This window comes from Gambusia affinis, linkage group LG01, assembly GCF_019740435.1.
Source record: "Gambusia affinis linkage group LG01, SWU_Gaff_1.0, whole genome shotgun sequence".
Lineage (NCBI taxonomy): Eukaryota > Metazoa > Chordata > Actinopteri > Cyprinodontiformes > Poeciliidae > Gambusia > Gambusia affinis.
Genome location: NC_057868.1, coordinates 401,149 through 424,627, shown reverse-complemented (window position 1 = coordinate 424,627; position 23,479 = coordinate 401,149). Strand labels below are relative to the sequence as shown.

The 23,479-nt window shown below is 40.8% G+C and overlaps 2 protein-coding genes across 3 annotated transcripts in view; both read right to left on the bottom strand.

Moving 5' to 3' along the window:
• agrn (agrin) overlaps positions 1–23,479 on the bottom strand; it is a 421,905-nt gene that overhangs the window by 216,322 nt on the left and 182,104 nt on the right. The window lies entirely within an intron of this gene.
• Positions 15,013–20,894, bottom strand: LOC122831380. 2 transcript variants are annotated; one of them, XM_044117517.1, is made up of 3 exons: positions 17,740–20,894; positions 16,074–17,284; positions 15,013–15,202 (listed from the first exon to the last, which is right to left on the bottom strand). In XM_044117517.1, exons 2-3 carry the CDS (start codon positions 17,226–17,228, stop codon positions 15,074–15,076), a joined length of 1,284 nt encoding a protein of 427 aa, XP_043973452.1. In that variant the 5' UTR covers positions 17,229–17,284; positions 17,740–20,894; the 3' UTR covers positions 15,013–15,073. The 2 variants fall into 2 exon arrangements, with proteins under 2 accessions (XP_043973452.1, XP_043973449.1); XM_044117514.1 differs by having other exon boundaries at positions 16,074–20,894.

Sequence of the window (23,479 nt, the reverse complement as noted above, 5' to 3'; positions counted from 1 at the left end):
TCTCTTTGAGGTGCCTCAGGGCTCTATGCCCTCACACAGCTTGGGTACACACACACACTCACACTGAGTGCTTTAAATCTAAGGTATAGAGGGAGAGAAAAAAGTGTATTATGTATATTCAGATTTATAGTGAGTGTTCAGCGTCAGTATTATCCCGCCACAGGAACCCAGCAGCTCTGCTGGGGAATTAATTGCCATCGACGTGAAAGTAGCACAAAAAGAGCCACACTTTTGCGCTTTTCATTACTGTGCCGGGAGTCTTTCTGAATGGCTTTGTAATATTTTTCTCAGTAAGAGCAAAAAATGGGAGATAGATGGTTAAAAAGAACAGCAGAGGAAGGAGGGAGGGGCTGCTGGCAGCGAGAGGTCGGGTGATATGGAGCTGACTGGAGGAGTCTTCAGGTCATCTCTGTTCATTCGTCTTCGTTTCCTCTGTTTGGTGCATTTGACCCCCCACTGCTGCAGCTGGGAGGAAATGCACAAACACTTATAGTATGTAGCTTTGCTGCTGCATGCTGCCACTGCGCCGCAGTCAGAGCCAAGCAGCAACGTTACACAGGATGCTGCAGTAGCCTGCTGTTAATGCTGATACCAAATGAACTGCAGGCCAAACGCAGTTCATTTAGTATGAACACTGTTCAGTTTAATGAAACCCTTGGAACGTTTGGCTGAGTGGAACACGGGACAACTTCTCAAAAAGTCTGTGTGTCGACGTCACAAGTTCCTTCACATGAACATAAAATGTGTCCATGTGTACAAGCTCTGATTTCAAACTGGAAGTTCATGTTTATGTTTATTTTCCCTGACAGAATATGATTTCATTTGAATGAGAAAACCTTCTTGCATCGAGATGCAGGATGAGATTAAAAAACACGTTGTAACCAGATATAAATCTCAATAAACCAAAACACCTTCTCTTTTAAGAAAGAGAGCAAGGCTTCGGGGGATTTTTAGAAATCTTGCAGAAACAGAGTCTTAATGAGCTTGTTTATGAATTTCTGAACAAGTTGTCATAGGAGAGAATTTTTATTGTTTCAAGGAGAAAACTACTTGATTTTGCATCTTGTTTTTGTTTACTTGTTCACTCGGTCCTTACAGCGCCCCCCCTCGTCCGCAGAAAATTTAGGGAGGGTTGACCGCGGTCCGCTGTACTAAAAAGGTTGGGGACCACTGATTTAGATTATGAACACCAGATAATTCAATGCAGTCTAAACTCCATGAAAATGGTGAAAAATGTTTCTTACTGAAACTGTGAATCAAGTACAAAGCCCGCTCTAAGTTATTGGGACTGTTCTGTTTTGTGGTCAATTGAATCAAAAACCTGAGTTTTAAAGCTTTAAAGCACTGTCAAATACTGTGAGCAGTAATTCAGGTTTGGATTACAAACAGGAAGCCAGAAATTATAAACCAACTTCAGGGCTGTTAGCCACAGATTAAAAACCTGTGCAGCTATCATGCTAACTAAATATTATTGTCTGTCAAAACATGACCTTTTTCATTATTTTTTCTAACAAATGTTTCACAGTTTTTAGTGTCTCTACATGTAAATGCACATCAGGTAGTTCAGGAACATTTCTCCTCGTTCATCCAGATCCTCTAGCAGACAAAAGGCATGTGATGCATTCTCCAGCAACAAAACAACAGAATACCAACACCAAGCCAAACGGGATGGCTGACAGTGGTGCAGTTTGGTTGCCCTGGGCAACCGGTCAATTGTTACTACAAAGCAGAAACTCACATCGTTGCTTGCCTGCATTCCCCAACGTCTCCGAATGCGACTTGGCACGCCGCTGGATGCGCTTATCAAATTACACCACATTCTGCTCTTAATATGCTGCATATTTTGCTCCTAGAGATAGCAGAGTTGTTTTGTTTATTACTATAGTGAGAGTCGTGTGTTACAGGAGATAGACGGCTGGGGAGGGAGAAACAATCCTGGAAGGAAGAGGCAATTTGAGTCACTGCACAGAAAATGTCTGGAAAGACCTAAAAACAAGAACACAAAGTCAGATTCAGAAAAGAAAAGCAGTTTATTATATAGCCTACTGCTTTCTCTTTCTGAGGGAGCTTTAATTAAAGTAAATAAAGCAAAACTCTGACTAACTATTAAATACATACTTGGTACATCAATGGCAATGTGTACTTATGACTTATTGGGTCAAAATCTGTTGATTAAGAAAGAGATGGAAGGACTTTACACCGAGTTCACTAACAACACATTTAACAAAACCTTAGGAATGTTTCTGTTTCTTTGTCGTTACAAATAGTGAACATTTCAATTCAAACTTTGAAGCAGTAAAGTACAAGAAGATTGTTAACAAAAATGTCATTTTAACCCCCTTTGGGATTAATAAAGTATTTAAGTATTTCAATATTTAAACTGAATTAAGAACAATATTTTTAAAGAAAAACCACAAACCTCAAATTTTAGTTTTTAAAAACATGGTAAAGGTTTCTGAAATGACAAACTATAAAGAACAAATTAAGTTTGACATGATCTGGTTAATCCAGAATATTATGACCAACTGAGAATCAAAATAAGACTCAAAATGGATACAACGGCACATGATACTGTGTGCTGAAAAATATTAACTAGAAAATGAATTAGAAACCAGGATGATAAATAAAAGCTGCTGTTCTTCATTTAGTTTTCAGCGCAGTGACTGCATGAACACTCAGACATTTTGTCAGCTTGGACTCTGAAGTTAAACCTGGTTGTTGGATGTGAAGAAATTGTTCTCCATCTGAGGAAAAAAAAAATTGTAGTTCTCTGCATATAAAATGTCTGATTTCCTCTTAAATGTCCCAAATAAAAAGTGAGGTCAGGTTTTTATAGCGTTTGCTCCGTTTAGTCCCAACAGTCACTAACGTCTGTCCTTGCAGGACAACATGTCTCAGATGTGAAATTTTCCCCATTGTTACAAAACGTTCTCCAACATCGTCCATTGGTCCTGGATGGGATATTTGGAGGTATAACTTATTTTATAGTGTTAAAGCAATAAATCTGGCCAAGTATTTGCTCTAGTTTCTACTGCAAACATCTTTGTGCATTAGCAATAAGATAAAACTAACTTACAAGTGACTTTTCTGTAAGATATAGAAGCTTGTTGCAAGTCAATAATTTCCTTACGTTGATCAAAGAAATACTAGTTCCTCCAGTTTAACATGAAAAATGTCTCGTTATAAGTGAGAAACCAGTGGAATTAGCGCTTCTTAAAGTCAATATTAAGGAATTATTTACTTAAACAAGCTTCTATGTCTTTCAAAAATGTTACTCTTAATTTAATTTTGTCTTGTTTCTAGTGCACTAAGGCTGCATTCAGACCAACCCAGGATTAGATTCCTGAATCAGACTCTAATCTGTTTGTCTAGAAAATCAGAGTTTTTGGGGAGGTCTGAAAGAATTCCAAAACGGACTTAAAAACCGAACTCTGATCTGCCTAAAAACCTCGGTCTGGGTCCGGTTGAAGTGAACTCTAAAATGGTAGAAAACCTGTCTGAATGCAACCTGACTAGAGACCGTTCCAAAAGCAGGAAGTTAGCAACAGTGCAGGACATTCTGCTCATATATTACTCTCTGCTCTGCGGGCTAACAGATGTTGTGTCGGTTGTTGTACCAACGGGTTTGCGTGCCGACACTAAGCAAGGAAAAGCAGAATATAAATGGTTTGAACTTGTTTTACAACTTTTTATCAGCTTATTGTCCCGTTGCCGTGGCGCTCTACAGCTGCTGTAATTTTTAAACTTTTAATAAATGACAAAAACTGAACTAATGGACTTTGTTTGAACATTTAATCCTCAAATAGGATGGAGGAATTTGTTTAGTCCTGTCTTTCATCTTGATAGAAATTAAACTGTTTATAGATTTATATGAAGCGAGCGTACTTAAAAAACATCAGCAATTTTCTTAGCTTTAATGTAAGTCATGTTTATAGAAATCGGGTCAGAAATAAAGGCGCTGAGATCATTTTTGTGATTCCTGCTCATCCCGCCTTGGAACAGTTTGGTTTAGTGGACAGACCCAGCGCGTCGTAACGGCGCCTGTGTAACCTGGATTTATGTTATAATTACACCAAATGTCTTTGTTTTGGTTGTTTGTATTGTTCTCTACCTGACTGAAAATCTGTCATTGTTTTGACCGTGTTACTTTAAGAACGGTAGCCCCTCCTTTTTATTTCTTCTTCTATGGTTTTGTCTTTAAAATGTTTGCGTCCCTTAGCCCCTCCCCTTTTGTCATGTTGTCCTGTGGGAGAGGTGTGTCCTATTTCTTTTCTATCTAAATACATCCAGTTTATTTATAGATTTATCAAGTTAATTTCTGTTATGTATTTTTGTTTGTGTAGGACTTGGAGCGGGCAGCCAATAACACGGTTGTTTTTCTGTTTGTTATTCTCGTCAGAATAAATTGAGAAATCACCTATTAAAAGACAAACCATGTCACGTCCTGATCACTGAAAACCTGCACAACGCAGAAAGGATCCGGTTACACCTGCAGGAGCGTCACTAGCGTTAGCAGCTAACAGGCGATGTCCAAACTAGTACCAGTAATGTATATGAATGAAGAAATCCTACAACCGCTAAAATCGGACACTGCTCCGTTTTTGTTTATTTTTTGTGAAGAAGGAAGTTGCGCTGGTCTTCTTCAGAGGTTTTGTGTCGATTCCTTCAGTAGTTCTTGGTGCAGCGCCCCCACAGGCGACGGGGGGAACTTGTTATACAGTTAGTTTTAGTCGTTTGTCACAGTGCAGTGTGAATGCGAACTAGAGTTCTGAAAATGTAACGAGTGTCGCAAGTTTAGTCCCCAATCGAACCGAGTCTACCGGACTGTCCGGTGTGAATGCACCTAAGATATTTGCACTAGAAACTAGACAATAATACTTAGTCAGAGTTAGTGTTTTTGCAGTGTTTAAATCCAATTATACTGCATATAAATCCTTCATAGTAAGGATCTCAATGTGTTTCTTATTCACACCTCCGAGTGAAACTCCTTGTCCTCATCAGAAGCCTTCTGAAGTTCAGTGCCTTGCACAAGGGCCCTTCAGCCCAGAGGAGCTCAGTATGAACCAGTGACAGTCGTCCTGTCTTTGGTATTGGTTTGTTTAGCTGCATGTGTCCCTGTTCATCCTTCCTCTCTGCCTTCAGGACCGGTTGTTTTTAGAGTGTCTCCTCGTTTAGATGAATATTTATGCTGAAGTCGTCCGACCGCCTCCCACCAGGTTGTTTAATAGTGAAAAGTTGATTTAGAAAAGCTCTTGAAAGGTACAGTAAATGTGTGCATTTGCACTGATACAAAGCAAGACAACTTCAGTTGGCAGCCAACATAATTAATAGCAGGCAAAGTGTTTTATTTTTAAATTCAGTGGTTTGAAGTGACAGCAGCAGCAGCAGAGAGGAAAGTAACGATGACAGCAGACAGCTGTGCTCATGTAAAACTGCTGCCATTGTTTTCCTTCCTGTTGTAGTGCCGCCTTCACTGCACATGCTAACAACAGCAACAGAAAAAAAGTAACCGCTAAGGCAATGGTCCACTGCAGGTTCCTCAACTTGAATGTCTGCAGGTTTCTGCTCCAACATCTTTACTCGCATATAACCCGACTGTCACAATAAGCATTCACATGACAAATTAACATCAGCTCAATCATTTCTATTGATACCAATTGATAGTAATCTAATAATAATAATTAATATTTCTTTAAAGGGCAATTTTGTTGACAGAGATTTCATAATCCATCCTGTCTACAGTTTTGGTTGTGTACTTTTTTTCCCATTTGTATTCAGATATTGAAAACTTCTTCCAGTTTCAGTGTTAAGTATTTTTCACAAAATTAAAGGAAAATTAAACATGCATTAATATGTCAATATCAATATAATACTCTCAAAACAAAAATATAATTTATTGCAATAATCACTGGAATGATTTATGGTCCAGTAAAAGTTTTAATTGTGACAGGCCTACTCCATTAGAAAGATTATAAAACAGATTAAAACAATATAAAATCAGTTTGAATCCTGAAATGGTAAAAAATAGAAAAGCAAATAAATCATTTATTGATTTTTGAGAAGGGAACAGAAACTCCATTCTGTTTTTTCCATGGCAGTGTGTTGGATCATCGTCCTGTTGGAACATTTGTCTCCAGGTTTTGAGTCTGAAGAGAAACTGAATAATTTGGACAAACTGACAGTTAATGCCAACCAACTAATTAAATGTAACTTTTTCTCACTAGCGAGTTTTCAAATATGAATAATTATGCCAGATGTTGATTCTCCACAAATTGGGACATTAACAAAAATAATTTGACATAAACACATGTATTTGTATTTGAGCCAGCGACGTTTAGAGAAAACAAAACCAAACTAGTGACACACAGTAGCTAGCAGAAGTTGGTTTTTGTGTGTAAAATCGACACCCTGAAAGCCCAAAATGGACAATATTCATAGATGAAGAATGTTTGCAAGGTTCTGCATGTTAGCACTGTTTCAGATAAAGTCAAAGGAATAAGAAGTCATATTCATATCTATAGTAAGTTCATAAACGTTTCACTGGTTTTTGATGGAGTGTTGGAGAACTCTTCCCTCTCAGCGATTCAAAGAGATGTGGTTTTGGTCAGTTGTTGGGTTTTGACCACTTCCCTTGACTTTTATTTTCTGACTAGTAATTAACTAGTGAACCAAGTTTAAACTTAGATGAAAATACTTTAGTGTTGCTTTAGGAACAAACATGCAGTCAGAAAATACTGAAATGTAAACAAGTTATCAGGTTTAGCATTGATGGATTTGGCAGCAAAGGATTTATGATAGACATGAACACAGCTTCAGGGCTTCAGTAGAAAGAAGAAATCCAAATGTCTTTGACAGCAATGAAAGTAGATATGGAGAGTTTGCAATTGTATTACCTTGGTCAAAGAAAAAAAAAAAAGAGTGAAGCTTTGGACTAAAGAAAAATAAACACCAGAGGTAGAGTAGAAAGCAAGAAACTGGCGAGTTTCAGCTCTGGAACTTCACAGCTGACCAGCAGAGCGTTTTCTTCTCACATCCATCACAATCTGTCCTCACATCTGCTGTCGTCACCCTCAGCTAAATCTGTCTCGCCAATAAGCTGAAACACAATCTTCTACACTGGAATAAAAGCTTAAAAAACCAAGAGCTGGACAAAATTAACCTTTACTGCAAGAGTCTATTCATCAAATACAATTTTACTATTTAAACAAAGCGCCTATGGAAGTGAGGCGGCAGGATCTGACAAAGTTCAGCTGACAAAACTGCAGTCGCTCCGATGGCGTTACACTTAAGCTGAGAAGTTTAGGGCAATTCATTAAGAGTAACCGGTGTTTGGTGTTGTTTGCCTGTGTGGTCAACAGTTCTAACTGTGTGTGTGTGTGTGTGTGTGTGTGTGTGTGTGTGTGTGTGTGTGTGTGTGTGTGTGTGTGTGTGAGTGCGTGTTGTGAGCCAAACCCTTTCTGTGTGTGAGGCAGAATGGGATTCTACTTTGCTCTGACACGGTGCATTCCAGAGCTGCTTCTGGTCCGTGCAAACAGTCTGTGGATCTGGTGGAGTGGAGCAGCACAGCTGATCTGTCCTCTTTAGGACCTGTGTGCGTGGGCGTGTGTGTGTGCAGTCACATGTGAGCAACCTGCTGGGTTGTATTGCCAGTTAAGGGGTTCAGGTTTGTGATGTGTGCGTCTCCTCTGGCAGTGTCACAAATCTCCCATCGAACAGGCAAGGTATGAGGGGAACAGAGACAAAACGCTTCAAAAATAACCTGTTTCAAAAATTTACTATGTTACTAAGAGCGTCAGAATAAAAATGGGAACAGCATGACGGCAAAACACAGCTGGGTTTTCATCTACCTTGTCGTTAACGCCAACCAGTTTATATGGAAAACCTTTAAATGTCCCGCTCCAGAAAACATAAACAGCCAACGATACGATCTACTAACGCGTGAACACGCTCCCTCAATTAGAGGCTTTTTTTTGGCTAAGCCGTTTAGAATGTTCCTGTGTTGAAGCACATATGGAAACCCAGATAAATTTCTCAGTTTTGTCTCTACAGTCTCCCACTTGTTCTTCACGCTTGTTCACCAGTCATCTTCCCTTTCTGCCTTTGGGAACAGAGTGGGAAGAGGAAATGTACGGAAGGTATTCATGTCTGAGTCACCATCCACTTGGCGGAAGTGATGCGTTCCCCCGGAGGGCGCTGTAACCATCCTCAGCCTCAGCGACATATGCTGCCGTCCAATTGGAGCAACCGCAGTCACTGGACTTACTTTGGCTTGAGATAAATTTGGAGTTAATCTGATCGCGAGTGACCTCTCGCATAAAAACGTGAGAGGATATGTGCTTCCCGTGTCACACGTTCTTCATTTCACGGCAGCCTGAGAACAAGAACCAACATGAAAGACCTGAGAAAGGCATTCTGAGCTGGGGATGAACCCCGCTGTGCAATATCCTCCTCTCAACACCCTCAATTTGTTTTTTGTTTCTCATAGAAGGCGTTCTTGGTTCAGGAAAACGTAGCAGCTTGTTCCTTCCTTTGATGTCTTTTCATATGGAGTGCTATGCTACGATCTCAAGCTGCCTTCAATCTCTCTTCAAAATCTTGCTCCAAGTTCCAAAACTCTGAAGATTACTTGTCAGGCATTGAATATTTTGGGGGATATAACAGGATGTTTTTCACCTTTTGTTGTTGCAAAGCAAACAGCAGAAAGTTGGTGAAAGGAATTCTATCATTGAGCATGTATTATATGTGTAACGAGCCACTGCGTCTGATAAGCAGATATTAGCGTCTAGAGACAAGATCTTCATTTTTGTGAATATTGTAGAAATTACAAACTGTTTAGTCAGAATCTGCAATCAGTGCCGAACAGTGCAGGCAAGGTTCCTCTGGTCCGTACATGAAGGGGACCTGAATGTTGAACATATTGATATTGTTGTCATACGGTCATATACGGTTTAATGTCAGTAAAAATGAATAATTCTAACATACAGAAACACATGCAAGTAGAAAGCAAGTCAAATTTGTTCATACTAGGGGTGCACCAATTGCAGTTTTCTGGCCAATCACAATTACCAACCTATTAAAAATCCTGACCTGCTGATTCAGATTTTGGCCAATACCAATTTTGTTTGTCAAAACTGTTGCTAAATGTAGCAAGAAAGTTGATGAGTTGCCAACAGTGAGTTGGCTATTGTTAACTGCAAACACCTGGTGGGCTGGTCTGTTAGTCAAACCTCTCTCACAGAAGAGCAGAAGAAGATAACAGTTGATTTAAATACCTTTGCTGAGGTAGATAAAATATGCTTCACATGTAAAAATCAGCCGATCACATTTTTAACCAAAATTAGAGAAATCAGCACTGATAAATCAGCTGATCAATAAATCTGTGCATTCCTAGTTCATACTTTATGAGTAAGACACACAAATGGAAATGAACACATTTTTGAAATGGTTTAAGCCTTTTTTATAGTGACAGCTTTAATACTTCTCTGAATGGATGTGATTTTGGTCCATTCTTCTACATAAACTGGACTGCAGTCAGGACGGTGGCCGAATCACCTTTACTTTGTTCCTTGTCTAGAAAATCTACAGAACGTTTGAAGCATGTAACATTGTTTAATGTGTTGTCCTTGATGAAATGAATTTAAACTGAAATTAATTTGAATTGAGCACTCAATGAATTTTAGATGTCAAATTATCGATGATTGAATGTAATCCAGATTATTGGGGAAAAAATGAACAGATCAACGTATGAAAGGTGGTGAGGTTCTTCCACACCCTGACAAACGCTCTTTAATAATCATCTCCAACAGACTCTGAAGCTACTTCCTTCTGTCCTTCAAAATAAAAGTCTGAAACAAACTAGGTGATGAAGCAATCGTTTCCTGGTCTCATAATAAATGGACATTGCGAGAAAGATTTCATTTTGATGAGAATATTGCAAGATTTCATGATAATCCTAATGTCTGGTAAAATAAACTTCATCTTTGCGGGTCTCCTGAATCAATACGCCTTTTCAATGCTTTTACACAAATGTGTCAGTAACATGCAACATGCTAAAAATGTCAACCTCCAACTCCACTAAAGCACTGTCAGCTTTCTCATTTGTGCTCAACTTAAGATGATAAAACCTGAAAAAGACATTTAAGGTTTGAAAACCAGGGAGGGCAGGACGACTGCGGCTCGACCACCAAAACGTTTGAGGACTTTGTCATTGAAGAGCAAACCAGAACATATTAGCCAAGAAGCTTTGAAATTTAGTTTGCATCAGATTCTCTTTTTCCATTTAATGGAGTACTAGAGTGCATTAACGTGAATCGCTTATGCTAAATGCAGAGCTTATTCATATGGTAAGTGCTAGAAAAGTATTTCTCCAGATTGAATTTATTGCCATCTGTGTAGCAAATATATGAAAACAGCAACAGCCTGAGTGGAGGACTCTAATGCAGAAACGCATTGAAAGACCCAGGGGTCTTATTGACCATTATGCATTCAGTATTTTCATTTTTATACACCGCAGCAGGTATTATGAGGAGTTCAGCTGCAATGTGAGTGTGTCTGACTACAGGTCTATGTGCTGCCTACTTGAGCATTAACTTACAACCATACTGAATATTTAATAAAGCATAAATGTTAGCAGGAGCAGAGTCAGACCAACCTAACATTCATCACTCACTTCTCATGTCAGCTGACACTTAATATAATCAGTCTGTCAAGTTTTTTAATCTGTTGAGATTTTTTAAATGTTATTTTTAAAACGGACATCTGATGGAAAATTGTCTATTTTGAATTTTAAATGACATTATGTCATTCCCTGATCAAAAACATAGCAGAGTGTTGCTTTGATTGATTAATGTTTGAGAAACCCACATGGCTCCTCCAGACTAGCGGCAGCAGCAATTAGCAACCACTTGGTCGCAAGTGGTTGCTTCACCAGCAACAACCTGAGCAGGTGGAGCTCAGGTGGAACATAAGCTCCACGTTTATCATCAAAACTACGTTTCTTTGCTGTAAGCAGCATGACGATGCGAGGAAGGGGCAGAGGTCAAGTCCAAGGTGATATATATGATGCAAAGTTTAATTTCCTTTCAAGTCAGTTAGCTGAACAGTGGTACCATTTTACTTTTTGACAGTTTGTTGTGTGAAATATTGAAGCAACTGTTGCCGTGCAGAGGGAACTGTAGAGCTGCCCAGTCGTTGCTAGGCTAACCACGTAGAAACACGAGGTACGGTAGCTCAAAGGAACAATGCAGGCACCATTGATTACTTTCTGATTAGTATTAATACTGATTATGTTCAGAATGTGGAACAGTTCAAACGGACCGGAGCGGATCTGACTGGATGTGGACTGAATTAGACTTTGTAGAGTTAAATATGAATTTGACCTTTTTGTCTCGACTTGAAAGAGTCTTCAGATTAATGTAGACTTACTGGCCACTTTATTAGGTACATCTATTGAACTGCCCATTAATAGGGAATCAGCCAATCACATGACAGCAGTTCAGTGTATTTAAGAATCTATTTATCTTATGAACCATCTGGTATCAGGATGGAAAACAAAGAGATTTACATGATGGCGGAATTAAACGGGGGTGTGGTTGGTGGTCTCAGATTTGCTTTAACAATCACCATCAGCACTAAATGTGATCTGCTCATTAAACCCAGAACCCAGCAGCTGATGATGCAAACAACAGACACTGCAGTTCACACACACCTTCCACCAATAGAAGGGAAAACACATTGCTGGATTGATAGGTAGGAACACAGATTCCTACCTATCAATCAACATTCAGCAGGGATTCAGCCATCCTGGTATGGGTGTTTCAGTCAGATGGTAACACCACCATCTGATGGTGGTGCTATTGTGACAGGCCTACAGACAGCTCAACTTGTATAAAAATGTAAATAATTTATCAAAGAGAAACTGAAAACTGCACCCGAAAAAAAACAGAAGAGAGGGAAGCGGGCAGCCAGATGAAGGCTAGGAAGCCACCTATTCTACGACTTTGGCAGCTTACTGGAAAAGTGGCCAAAGTCGATGGATGGATACAAATATTTCATATGAACACTTTGGTTTAAACACGTCAGTTTGCTTTGGTACTGCTGCTTCATGAACACAGTGTATTCATCCTCTGATCTCTAAAGTAAAGAATTAAAACAGTTCTGGTGCCAAGGGGTTGAAACCAGAACCACCAGGGTGTACCTAATAAAATGGCCAGTAAGTCACAGCTTCCAGATTTCACCACATGCAGAACAACATTCATCTAGAGGTTGAACGACTTCATATTTTTTATGGTCGAGTCAAAGTCGACTAGTCATGGTGATGTCAAAGAGGCATAAGCGCAAGAAGCTTCACAGCAACTTGGAGGCTTTATCAACTATACTCACAGCATTGAAGCACCATGCAGCATCAACGTTGATTAAAAAAACCCTCTATTACCAAGTCTTATTTGGTTACAGTTGAATTTAGCGCCGCGTCCTGCTGCTCCTCCGCCCCCGATGCGCAGCAGGAAGCTCCGCTGACTCAGCAGCGGCTCTCTGACTTTGGTGGATGAACTGACATGCAGATCAAGAAATCCACCACACAGAAAATTAAATAAAGAAAAAATAAAATAATTTAAGTGATACATATAAAGTGATGTCTCTGTGTGTAAATAATTCAGGGGAGGAAGCTGCATTTGGTGCAGCCCAAGTTCAGGAGTCTGACAGTTAAAGTCTTGCTCTGGATGCTCCTTAGCCTCCTGTCTGAGCGGAGGGGCTGGAACAGTCTGTGTCCAGGAGGGGTTGAGTCCTTGATGATGGGTCCTGCATTGTGCTGTGTTGAGGTCTGATGGGGAGGAAAGGCTGCTCTCCACAGTCCTTTGTACAGCCTTGACCACCCTATGCAGAGCCGTCCTCTCAGCAATAGAGCAGCTGCTGTGCCACAAGGTGATGTAGGTGCAGAGAACGCTCTCCACCACACAGCGATAAAAGCTCCTCAGGACTGAGCTCCCAATTCCAGCTCTCTGCAGCTTCATGGTGAAGCAGAGACACTGGTGGGCCTTCCTAACCAAACGGCAGGTGTTGGTACTCCAGGTGAGGTCACTGGATATGTGCACACACAGGTAGGTACCTGCAGCTGGAGATCACCTCCACAGCCGCTCCTTCAATGTACAAGGGTTGATGAGGATATTTTTCCCTTCTGAAATCCGCCACCATCTCCTTGGTCTTCTTCATGTTGATGCAGAGGTTATTTTTTCTGCACCAGTGCACCAAGTGCTCCACCTCCTCTCTGTATATGGACTCATCACCATTTGTGATGCGTCCCACTACTGCTGTGTTGTTGGCAAATTTCACTATATGACAACTGGGGTGCCTTGCCAAGCTGTCATATGTCAGCAGAGTGATGAGGAGGAGGCTCAGCACCCAGCCCTGCGGCAAGCCAGTACTGAGGGGGATGGAGAAGGAGACGGTGTTGTGGATTCTGACAGACTGAGATCTGTTGGTCAGGAAGTCCAGAATCCAGTTCCCCAGTGTAGACCTCAGTCCAAGTAGATAAGTTCTCCAGAGCCTTGCTAATGACCTAATTATTCTATTCATGTGTGTTGCAGCACAGGAACATCTAGAAGTTGCAGGACAGCGGCCCTTGAGGACTGGAGTTTGAGACCTGTGCTGTAGGCGTACTGATGGGGGTCCACAGTGACATCGATGGGGTCCTTGATGTGATTCATGACTAGCCTCTCGAAGCACTTCAGGACTACTGATGTTGAGGCTATAGGCCGATAGTCATTCAGGCTCATCACTGTGGAGCACTTGGGGACAGGGATAATAGTGGCGGACTTTCAGCAGGTAGGCACAGATGACAGTGAGGTGTTGAAGATGTCCGCCAACACCTCAGATGGCTGATGTGCACAGTCCCTTAGTACTTGTCCTGGGATGTTGTCAGGGCCTGTAGTCTTAAGGGGGTTGATTTCCTGGAGGGACTTCTTCACATCTGCTGTGAGGCGTGTCAGAGAGGCATGTCACCAGGTGGTGGTATTAGTTTGATGCTGAGGGAGATGTTAGGATCCTCGAAGCGTACATAGAATTTATTACGTGCATCTTTCAGTGAGGGGTCCCTTGGACATTGTGCACTCCTGATGTTGTAGTTAGTGATGCACTTGATACCCTTCCACATGCGCCAGGGGTTGTTGGTGCTGAAGTGAACTTGAATTTCCTGGACGTATTTCTAGGAGTATCATCTGCAGTGAGCTAACGGTGTCATACAGCTCCTTCGATGCTTAGTTGCCGTTAGCACCCGGCAGGATGTAAACAATGGTGACAAACACTGCAGTAAACTCCCAAGGCAGGTAGTACGGCTGAGATTTTACTGTCATGAGTTCTATCGCCTCCGAGCAGCAGCTTTTAACCAGTCCACAGTTCGTACACAAACCTTCATTCACGTACATACAGAGTCCTCCTCCCCGTGTTTTTCCCAGCCGTTCGTCGCGGTCCGCTCTGAATAACTGAAGACCGTTGATCTGAAAGGCTGAGTCCGGCATGTTGCCGTTAAGCAAATAATGACACAGTTCGTCATCTCTGCAGAAACTCTCAGCCTCAGATGTAAGAAATCCACTTTGTTATCCAGTAAGCGGACTTTGGCTGCTTACTGGTGTTACGTCCACCTGGCTCGTTTGGTGGGGTAACATTAATGGAGACCACACAAGGATTTTCTGAGTTAATGAAAAATGAAATTTATTAAATTATATTAAGTAAAACCTGAAAAGGGATTACCTGAAATAAGAAGCCAGAACAAATTAATACAAAACCCATAACCAATTAGAAATAAACAAACGCAAAACAAACCTAACAAAACTCAATCATAAGGTCCAAACCAAACCAACTGGGGTTCTGAGGAGGGAGAGGAGAAAAAGCCTCCTGACTGCTGCAGCATGACAGCTTTTAAAGCAGCAGAGCACCAATCAGGGAAAAAACATAACACCTGCAGAAGGCCTGCCTCCAGGATCCTAAAAGGAGAAAAAGCAGAGACCCACTGCAGCCGTAACACCTCCCCCCTTTAAACAGAGGATCCCAACAAGGACCTCTGTAACCATCTTTCTTGTTATTCTGGTCCATCAATGGCACGAGACAATGCATCAGCCAGTACGTTGTCAGTGCCTCGAATATGCCGAATATCAAGGTTGTAAGGTTGCAGAAATAAGGCCCATCGCATCAACCGCTGATTTGGACTCTGTAAGGAGTGCAAAAAGGTCAAAGGGTTATGATCTGAATACACCACAACAGGAAACGCACCCCCGCCCACATACACATCAAAGTGCTGCAGTGCCCAAATAAGAGCCAAGGCCTCTTTCTCAATGGTTGAATAATTAAGCTGATGTTGATTAAACTTTCTAGAAAAGAAACAGACTGGATGGTCAATACCTTCCTCAGTCTGCAACAAAATGGCTCCCGCACCCACTTGACTTGCGTCAACCTGTACTTGGAATGGCCGATCTAATCTTGGTGCAGACAAAACAGGTGCAGTGCTTAAGAGAAACTTGATGTTTTCAAAAGCCTTCTGACAGTCTGAAGACCACTTAAACTGGACTTTAGCTTTTAATAGGTTGGTTAATGGAGCAACTACAGTAGAAAAATTCTGACAGAAGTTTCTATAGTAACCCACCATACCCAAAAACCTCATCAGCTCCTTCTTTGAGGTAGGAGGAGGGAAGCTATCAATAGCTTGGACTTTAGCTCTTACTGGTTTTACTTGTCCTTGCCCAACAACTTTTCCCAAATAAGTCACTGTAGCTCTTGCAAACTCACATTTTGCTAAGTTCACAGTTAAATGAGCATCCTGAAGACGCTGAAACAATTTCCGAATGCGTTGTATGTGTTCAGCCCAAATGTCACTGTAGACCACTACATCATCCAAGTAGACCTTCCAACCCAGCCACTACTTGATTCATCAACCGCTGGAAAGTGGCAGGTGCATTCCTAAGACCAAAACTCATTACAGTGTAAGAGTATAATCCAGATGGTACAATAAAGGAAGAAACTTCTTGGGCTCGCGCAGTCAAAGGTACTTGATAATAACCTTTGAGCAAATCAAATTTACTCACATACTTCGCTGTTCCAACACGATCAACGCAATCTTCCATCCGAGGAAGTGGGTAGGAGTCAGGTTTTGTAATGCTGTTCAATTTCCTGTAATCAGTACAGAATCTATAAGTACCGTCAGGTTTTTTAACCAGCAAACATGGTGAGGCCCAACTGGAACAAGATGGTTTAGCCAGGCCGTTGTCCAGCAAATACTGAATTTCTGTCTCCAAAAACTTGCTTTTCTCAGGATGAACACGATAAAAATGTTGACGGATGGGCTGCGCATCTTTCACATCAATATCATGCTCAATTAAATTAGTACATGTTGGAATGTCACTAAACAAAACATGAAAATCCAAAATTAACTGCTTCAACTGCTCGCTTCTTTCCGTAGACAAATGACTCAATAATGTTTGTAAGTTAGACAATATCTCAGAGTTCTTAAGTCTTGGTTGAAACACAGCATCATCTGGAGTTTGCACATCCTCATCTAATCCTGCTGTGCAGCTCAAGTCTACTTTCACAGAAGCAGCAACTGCCTTCACATCTTTTTCCTCCAGAGTACGACCAAAATAAGGCTTTAGTAAGTTTACATGGCACAGTTGAGTTGGTCGTTTACGGTCTGGGGTAGAAACCATGTAGTCTTGTTCAGACACCTGTCTCAACACAAAATATGGACCGTAAAACTTTGCCTGAAATGGTGAACCCTGAATGGGAAGTAAGGCAAGCACCTTATCTCCTGGGTGAAACACTCTTCTTTCAGCTTTTTGGTCAAACCATTGTTTCATTTTTCTCTGAGCCTTTTTAAGATTCTCAGAGGCTAGTTTGCCAGCCAAGAAAAGTCTGCGACGAAAACCATTAATGTAGTCAAACAAGTTTGATGGTGGATCAGAACTCTCCAAGTTCGATTTTAGAATAGCGAGAGGACCACGCACCTGATGTCCAAACACGAGTTCATTCGGACTGAACCCTGTACTTTCTTGCACAACTTCACGAGCTGCCAGAAGAAGCCAAGGCAGACCTTCTTCCCAGTCTCTACTCAACTCTGTGCAGTATGCTCGCAACAATGCCTTCAGGGTTTGGTGAAAACGCTCTAGCGCCCCCTGGCTTTGAGCATGATAAGCACTGCTTTGTTGATGAACTACGCCAAGTTGTTTCAAAATCTCAGCAAACATACGTGAAGTGAAGTTGGTTCCTCTGTCTGTCTGAATGGTCCTCGGAATTCCGAACACTGAAATGAAATTCGACAAAGCTTTGACCACCGATTGTCGTAATGGTTTTCAGAGCATAGGCTGCAGGATAACGAGTGCTTCTACACATAACTGTCAGCAAATACACAGATCCTGACTTTGAAGGAATCAGTGGGCCAACACAGTCCACTATCAAGTGTTCAAAAGGTTTACCAGCAGCAGGTATGGGAAAAAGTGGAGCTGGTTTCAAGGTCTGATTAGGTTTCCCAGTTAACAGGCAAGTGTGACAAGTTTTCACAAAATAAGCGACATCTTTTTTTAGACGTGGCCAATAAAAATGTTGTAAAACTCGATTATAAGTTTTATTGACTCCTAAATGTCCAGACAATTCTCCATGAGCAGTTTTCAAAACAAGGTTTCTGAACTTGACTGGAACAACAACTTGATAAACTGGACCAACAATTTCCCTGTCACTATAAGGCAACCATTTACGTACCAACAGATCTTTTTGTAGAAAATATCCACTTGACACTTTTGTGTCCTGTTCAGCTGCCTGGACTTGGTCAAACAGAGCAGCTAAGGTTGTGTCCTCCTGCTGGGCTGCAATCAACTCACTGAGTGACAAAGGAACAGGAAGAGTTGGCAAACAGGCAGTCTTCTCAAGAATAGTACCAGGCTTACCAGACTCGTCCTCCTTATCAGCCAAAGAACGAGTAATGGCACGAGTTACTGCACAAGCTGGAAAAGCCTCAGGAAAGTCTCGAGCACATACGTCTGACACAGAAACGGATGGACAAGCTCGGACCACTGGAGGGGGTGCAACATCTCGCCACACACGTCCACCTGCCAGATTGTTTCCTAGAATGAGAGACACACCTTCCACAGGCAAAGAAGGATGAACAGCTATAGTTACCTCTCCTTGTACAAGTTCTGACTGCAAGTAGATCTTATGAAGAGGCACAGAGAAAGTCTCCAACCCAATACCTCTAATTAAGACACTACAACCAGTATCAGATAAAAGAGAAAATGGCAAAACAGATTCCAATATGAAGGATTCAGATGCTCCGGTGTCACGTAGAATCTTCACAGCCACTTTATCTGAACTGCCACTCAAAGAAACAAACCCATTTGTGATGAAAGGTGCATAGTCTTGTCCGACATCCTTCTCACAAATCTGGGGATTTGTATCAGTCAGTTCTGAAAAAAACTTATAGTCAACAGATGCAGCCAAAACAGTTGGTCTTACACTTTCAACTTTAGCTGGATGTGTAGACTCCACTGAATGCAACTGTGAAACGCTGGCTAAAGCAACAGGTTTTTGATTATCTCGTTTACTCCTAGCCGATTTAATTTTGGTATTCAGAGGACACTCATTTTTCCAGTGTCCTTTCTGGCGGCAATAGTTACAAACAGAGTCTGCTTTAGATTTCAATGTAGGTTCCACTCCAGTCTTACCAGAGAACCAGTCATGATGAGATTCCTTAAAGCTATAGCTGCCTTTCCAATTGTAATCCCTCACAGTTTTATGGGTCAGAACATACTCATCTGCCAAGACAGCAGCTTTAGCAGCAGTTTTTACTTTTTGTTCGTTAACATATGTGGCAACCCGATCTGGAATAATGGTCTTGAACTGTTCCAACACCATCAAATCACAAAGGGATTCAAACTCCTTCACACCTTCAGCTGATAACCAACGATAAAACTGGGTGTTTAGTTGTCTGACTAGATCTGTATTTGTCTGTTTTTCAGCCTTCCTGCAGTTCCTAAATTGTTGCCTGTAATGTTCAGGAACCAGTTCATAAGCCTTCAAAACAGCTTCTTTAACAGATTTGTATACCTTTCTTTCAGCTGAAGTTAATGAAACATAAGCTTCTTGGGCCTTACCCACCAGCACACTTTGCAGCAGAATGGAACAATCGAGATCACCCCACTCATTGTCCTCTGCCATGTCCTCAAACAAAGAGAAAAACACATCAGGATCTTGTTCATTAAACTTGGGTACCAGCTTCAACATGTTAACCAAGTTATGTCCAGAAAACCCATCACCACCTTGAGACAGATTAAAAGATCCACCACTTAACCTGCCCTCAGACCTCAACTTCAAGCGCTCAGCTTCCAAAGATAATTTCTTAACCTCCAACTCATGTGCTAACCTCTTTTCTTCTTGTTCATGCGCTAGCCTCTTTTCTTGTAAAGCTAGTTTTCTTTCCTCAAGCTCATGTGCTAGCCGCAATTTTTCCACCTCAAACTGCATTTCCATCTCAGTTCTCATAGATTGAAACTTTAATTGAGACTCTTGAGATACTATTGGACCTGACGAGTCATCATCCAACTTTGAAGCACCAGTTAAAGAATCTATGCCCCGGGAAGTTACATCTGACATATCAGCATCTGAAAGAGAAATAGTAAAGACATTTAGTTGTACAAGTTTGTCTTTTAAGAAACTCCTTAATTGAGGTTTTTTAAATCCTTTTGCAGCTCCAAGGTCAATTTCAAAGTGTTCAGCTACTTGATGAATCTGCTCCTTAGTAAGCTTTTCCAACAGTTCTAAAGTTGGGGAAGCCAAAAAAGAACCCACAGCATCCATTTCCAACAAAAATAATCCAACAAACCAACCTAATCAGAAAATACCATTTTTTTTTTTGTTTTTCAGGTTTTTTATTTTATTTATTTATTTATTTTTTTAACCAACAATCAGGAAGTGCATAACTGGTACTAACCAAAGGCAAATCTCCATTTACCTACAGCTAACTAAGTGTCCAAAACCCTGACTAATCTTAGCCTAGTCTTCAGGCCTTCCTCCAAGAGCCAAGGCACTTGAAGCACCAAGATACCGCTGGCAGCAAATCCCACCAGGCCAAAACCTGTCAGGCAGCAAACCACGGCGGTGCCCTCAGCCCAGAGTCCAGCCCAAAAATAACAAACTAAAATAATAAACAGGGTCGTCTAAAATGGAGTTGCCAAACAACAAACACCAGATAGCACTTACCTGACACAAAACAAAGAGACTTCTCTCCCCCCCCCCTCTAACAAAAGAGCAAAAAATCCTCATGGACCTCCAACAACAGACATATGGAACACAAAAAATGTCCAAAATCTAGTAAGGTTCCAAAGACCTTAAAGTAGCCCAAAACCCACAAACAACCTGCAACACAGGAAAACCAAAATCAGGGGCATGTAACTGCAACCTGAAGACCAACAATGAGGCCAATTAAGCATAATTAGTCCACATGAATCGGACGAGCCCCCACAATGTTACGTCCACCTGGCTCGTTTGGTGGGGTAACATTAATGGAGACCACACAAGGATTTTCTGAGTTAATGAAAAATGAAATTTATTAAATTATATTAAGTAAAACCTGAAAAGGGATTACCTGAAATAAGAAGCCAGAACAAATTAATACAAAACCCATAACCAATTAGAAATAAACAAACGCAAAACAAACCTAACAAAACTCAATCATAAGGTCCAAACCAAACCAACTGGGGTTCTGAGGAGGGAGAGGAGAAAAAGCCTCCTGACTGCTGCAGCATGACAGCTTTTAAAGCAGCAGAGCACCAATCAGGGAAAAAACATAACACCTGCAGAAGGCCTGCCTCCAGGATCCTAAAAGGAGAAAAAGCAGAGACCCACTGCAGCCGTAACACTGGATAACGCAGTTTTCAGTTTCTCTTTGGTAAATTATTTACATTTTTATACAAGTTGAGCTGTCTGTAGGCCTGTCATTTATGTTTGACCAAGTAATAATAGAACCCCGTCACATGTCTGACAAACTCATCTAGTTCACTTTCTTTCGTTTCCTTGGAAACATCTGTTTTGTCACGTGATTGAGGCTAGTGGACTGGCTCCATAAAAAACCATTGAGAGTAAAGAATTGACGAGAAGACTAGTTGGTGAAACCCCTACATTCACCCAGCAGACTGAAACAAGGTTGCTGCTAACGAACCCTCCATCTGGGCCAGTTCAGCAGAATGAGGACTGAGGAAAACTCAGATTCTGTAAAGCTAATCATGCTCAAAGGAAAATAGGTCCATAATTAAGCATCTTTCCAGTAGATTTGTACAAAGCTTCTTATTTAGGCCATTACTGCTGCCAGTAGAGTCTGGGAGCAAATATCCCAGCTCGTCTAAAATGTGGAAGATGAAAGCAGTAATCAACTTGGATCCATTTAAAATTCATGAACAAAACTTTAAAAGGATTTGACAGTTTTTTAGTAACAACCTATTTCTCAAACTTTCTGTGGAGTCATATTTTCTTGACATTATGTTTAAAGATGAGAACAGCAAGAGCTTTTGTGTAAAATAATTTTAAAAATCAGAAATCATCATCAGTTTGCAAACTTTTATGTTTTGATCAAAACAACATGCGATTCATTTTCTCCTCATCATTCAGATTCTCTGGTGCAGATTGTACGTCTGACCTTGACTCCTCAGCTTTTCCTTTATTCACAGCCAGCTGATTGACCTCCAGGCTTTTCTCAACTCGCTCAATCATTGAATAATCAACCTTTTTGCACATTCTTTAAGCTTTGGTCACAGCAGATGGCTTCATCATGTTTTCTTTAAGAGCATCTCAAGTTACAAAAGTTCATTTATTTTCCCCATTTCCAATTTTCCATCACAAACTTCCTACACATTTTCATGTGTAAATCTTTTTAAACTCTTCTTTCTAGAGTTTGTTTTCAGTATGAATGTATGTCAAATATTTCCATGGTGAACAGGAGGGAAGGAGGAAAAAACAGTAGTAAAAGAGAACAAGGATGAAACAAAACAAAAGGCCAAAGGTCAAGTAGTAAAGGTCAAGTAACCCTAACCCTAAAGAAGAAAGAATGGAACGGAGAAAGGAAGGATTTTACTTATCCAGACTCTTAAAATGTTTAAATTAAACCTTTTCCAGTTTCTTCAGGAACCATGACATCATTAGGTAAAGTTTTTTTTTTTTTTTAAAGTGCTTACAACTCGCTTTCCCACTTTGCTGTGTAAAAATTTTAAATGCCTAAAAAATGGATTTAAATGAGAAAAAATGAAGGGAACTTTGTGGAATATCAAGACCAACCAAGTCTTCTGTATGAATAGTCCATGTATGTTGGGATCAAAGGTGTGAAATTGACAGCGTTTCTGTCATAAAGACATAACATTGATGTCAGGTGAGATCTGTGGCCAAATATTAGACATGTCCAAAACCCCATAGCATGTCTAATAACTGACCCAGCTATTAAGTTGAGACATCATTTGGTTTCAAATGTGAATCTTAGAACTAAGATGTTTTATTTCTAATAACGGGTGGAAAAAGAAACGAGGATGAAACAAAACAAAAGGCTGGAAGGTCAAGAAGTAGAGATCATTTAGAAGTCAACATTTTATTCCCAACAGCATCATGCAAAGCAATAGTGTAGCAAAGATATTAGCATCAATGTTGAAATCTAAGAATGCACCTTTAAAAAATGTCCCATCCGTCCTTCTAATTGGACGTTAGTTATAGATAGGAGTTCAGGCTGATTGAAGGGTGAGTGGATGGAGACGACAACGGAAAGGTCACCATGAATAGAACATGAGGGTGATCTGGGTCAGGCTGCTAAATGTCCGTCACCTTCCTGCTGATTATCTCCAGCTGGTTTGGGTGTGAATCCAGATCTCCTCCATATTCATGCCTGAACCTCACCATACACACTGCTCTCAACATGAGGGAGGATTCTTTACATCCAGGAAATTGGACTGGAAATAATGGAAGGAGGCATGGGGGTGGAAGTGTGACCTTTGACTCTCCCTTTGTGTGTGTGCCTGGGTATAGGGCTTAAATAAAGAGCACTGACTGGTGTGGATTAGATAAATTGATGTTTTGCTTACAAAAGCGATTAGAGGACTAAAACACGGACAGCCTCCATAAAGGACGTTATTCATCCTGAAGATCTGTCGCCAACACTTGAATGAAGCTCGACTTGTACACACCAAGTTTCTGTCTACCTCATATAGTTTAACTTCTGTCTGGTGAGCATTAAATGGCCTTTAAGAAATGTCAAGATGAACAAGTATGGATCCTAAACCACCTGCTCATCTGAGAAAAACGACCAGGCAGGAAAAGGGGTAAAACTGCATATTCAACAAAATACTAAAATATGGAAGAAAGAGAGAAAAATCACGTAATAACTGTGGAGGTTGTGTACACAGAGCAGAAACATTTTGCACAGAGCCAAATTCATTGTTTTGTTAAAGTTTAAGGGCTTTTATAGTCAGAT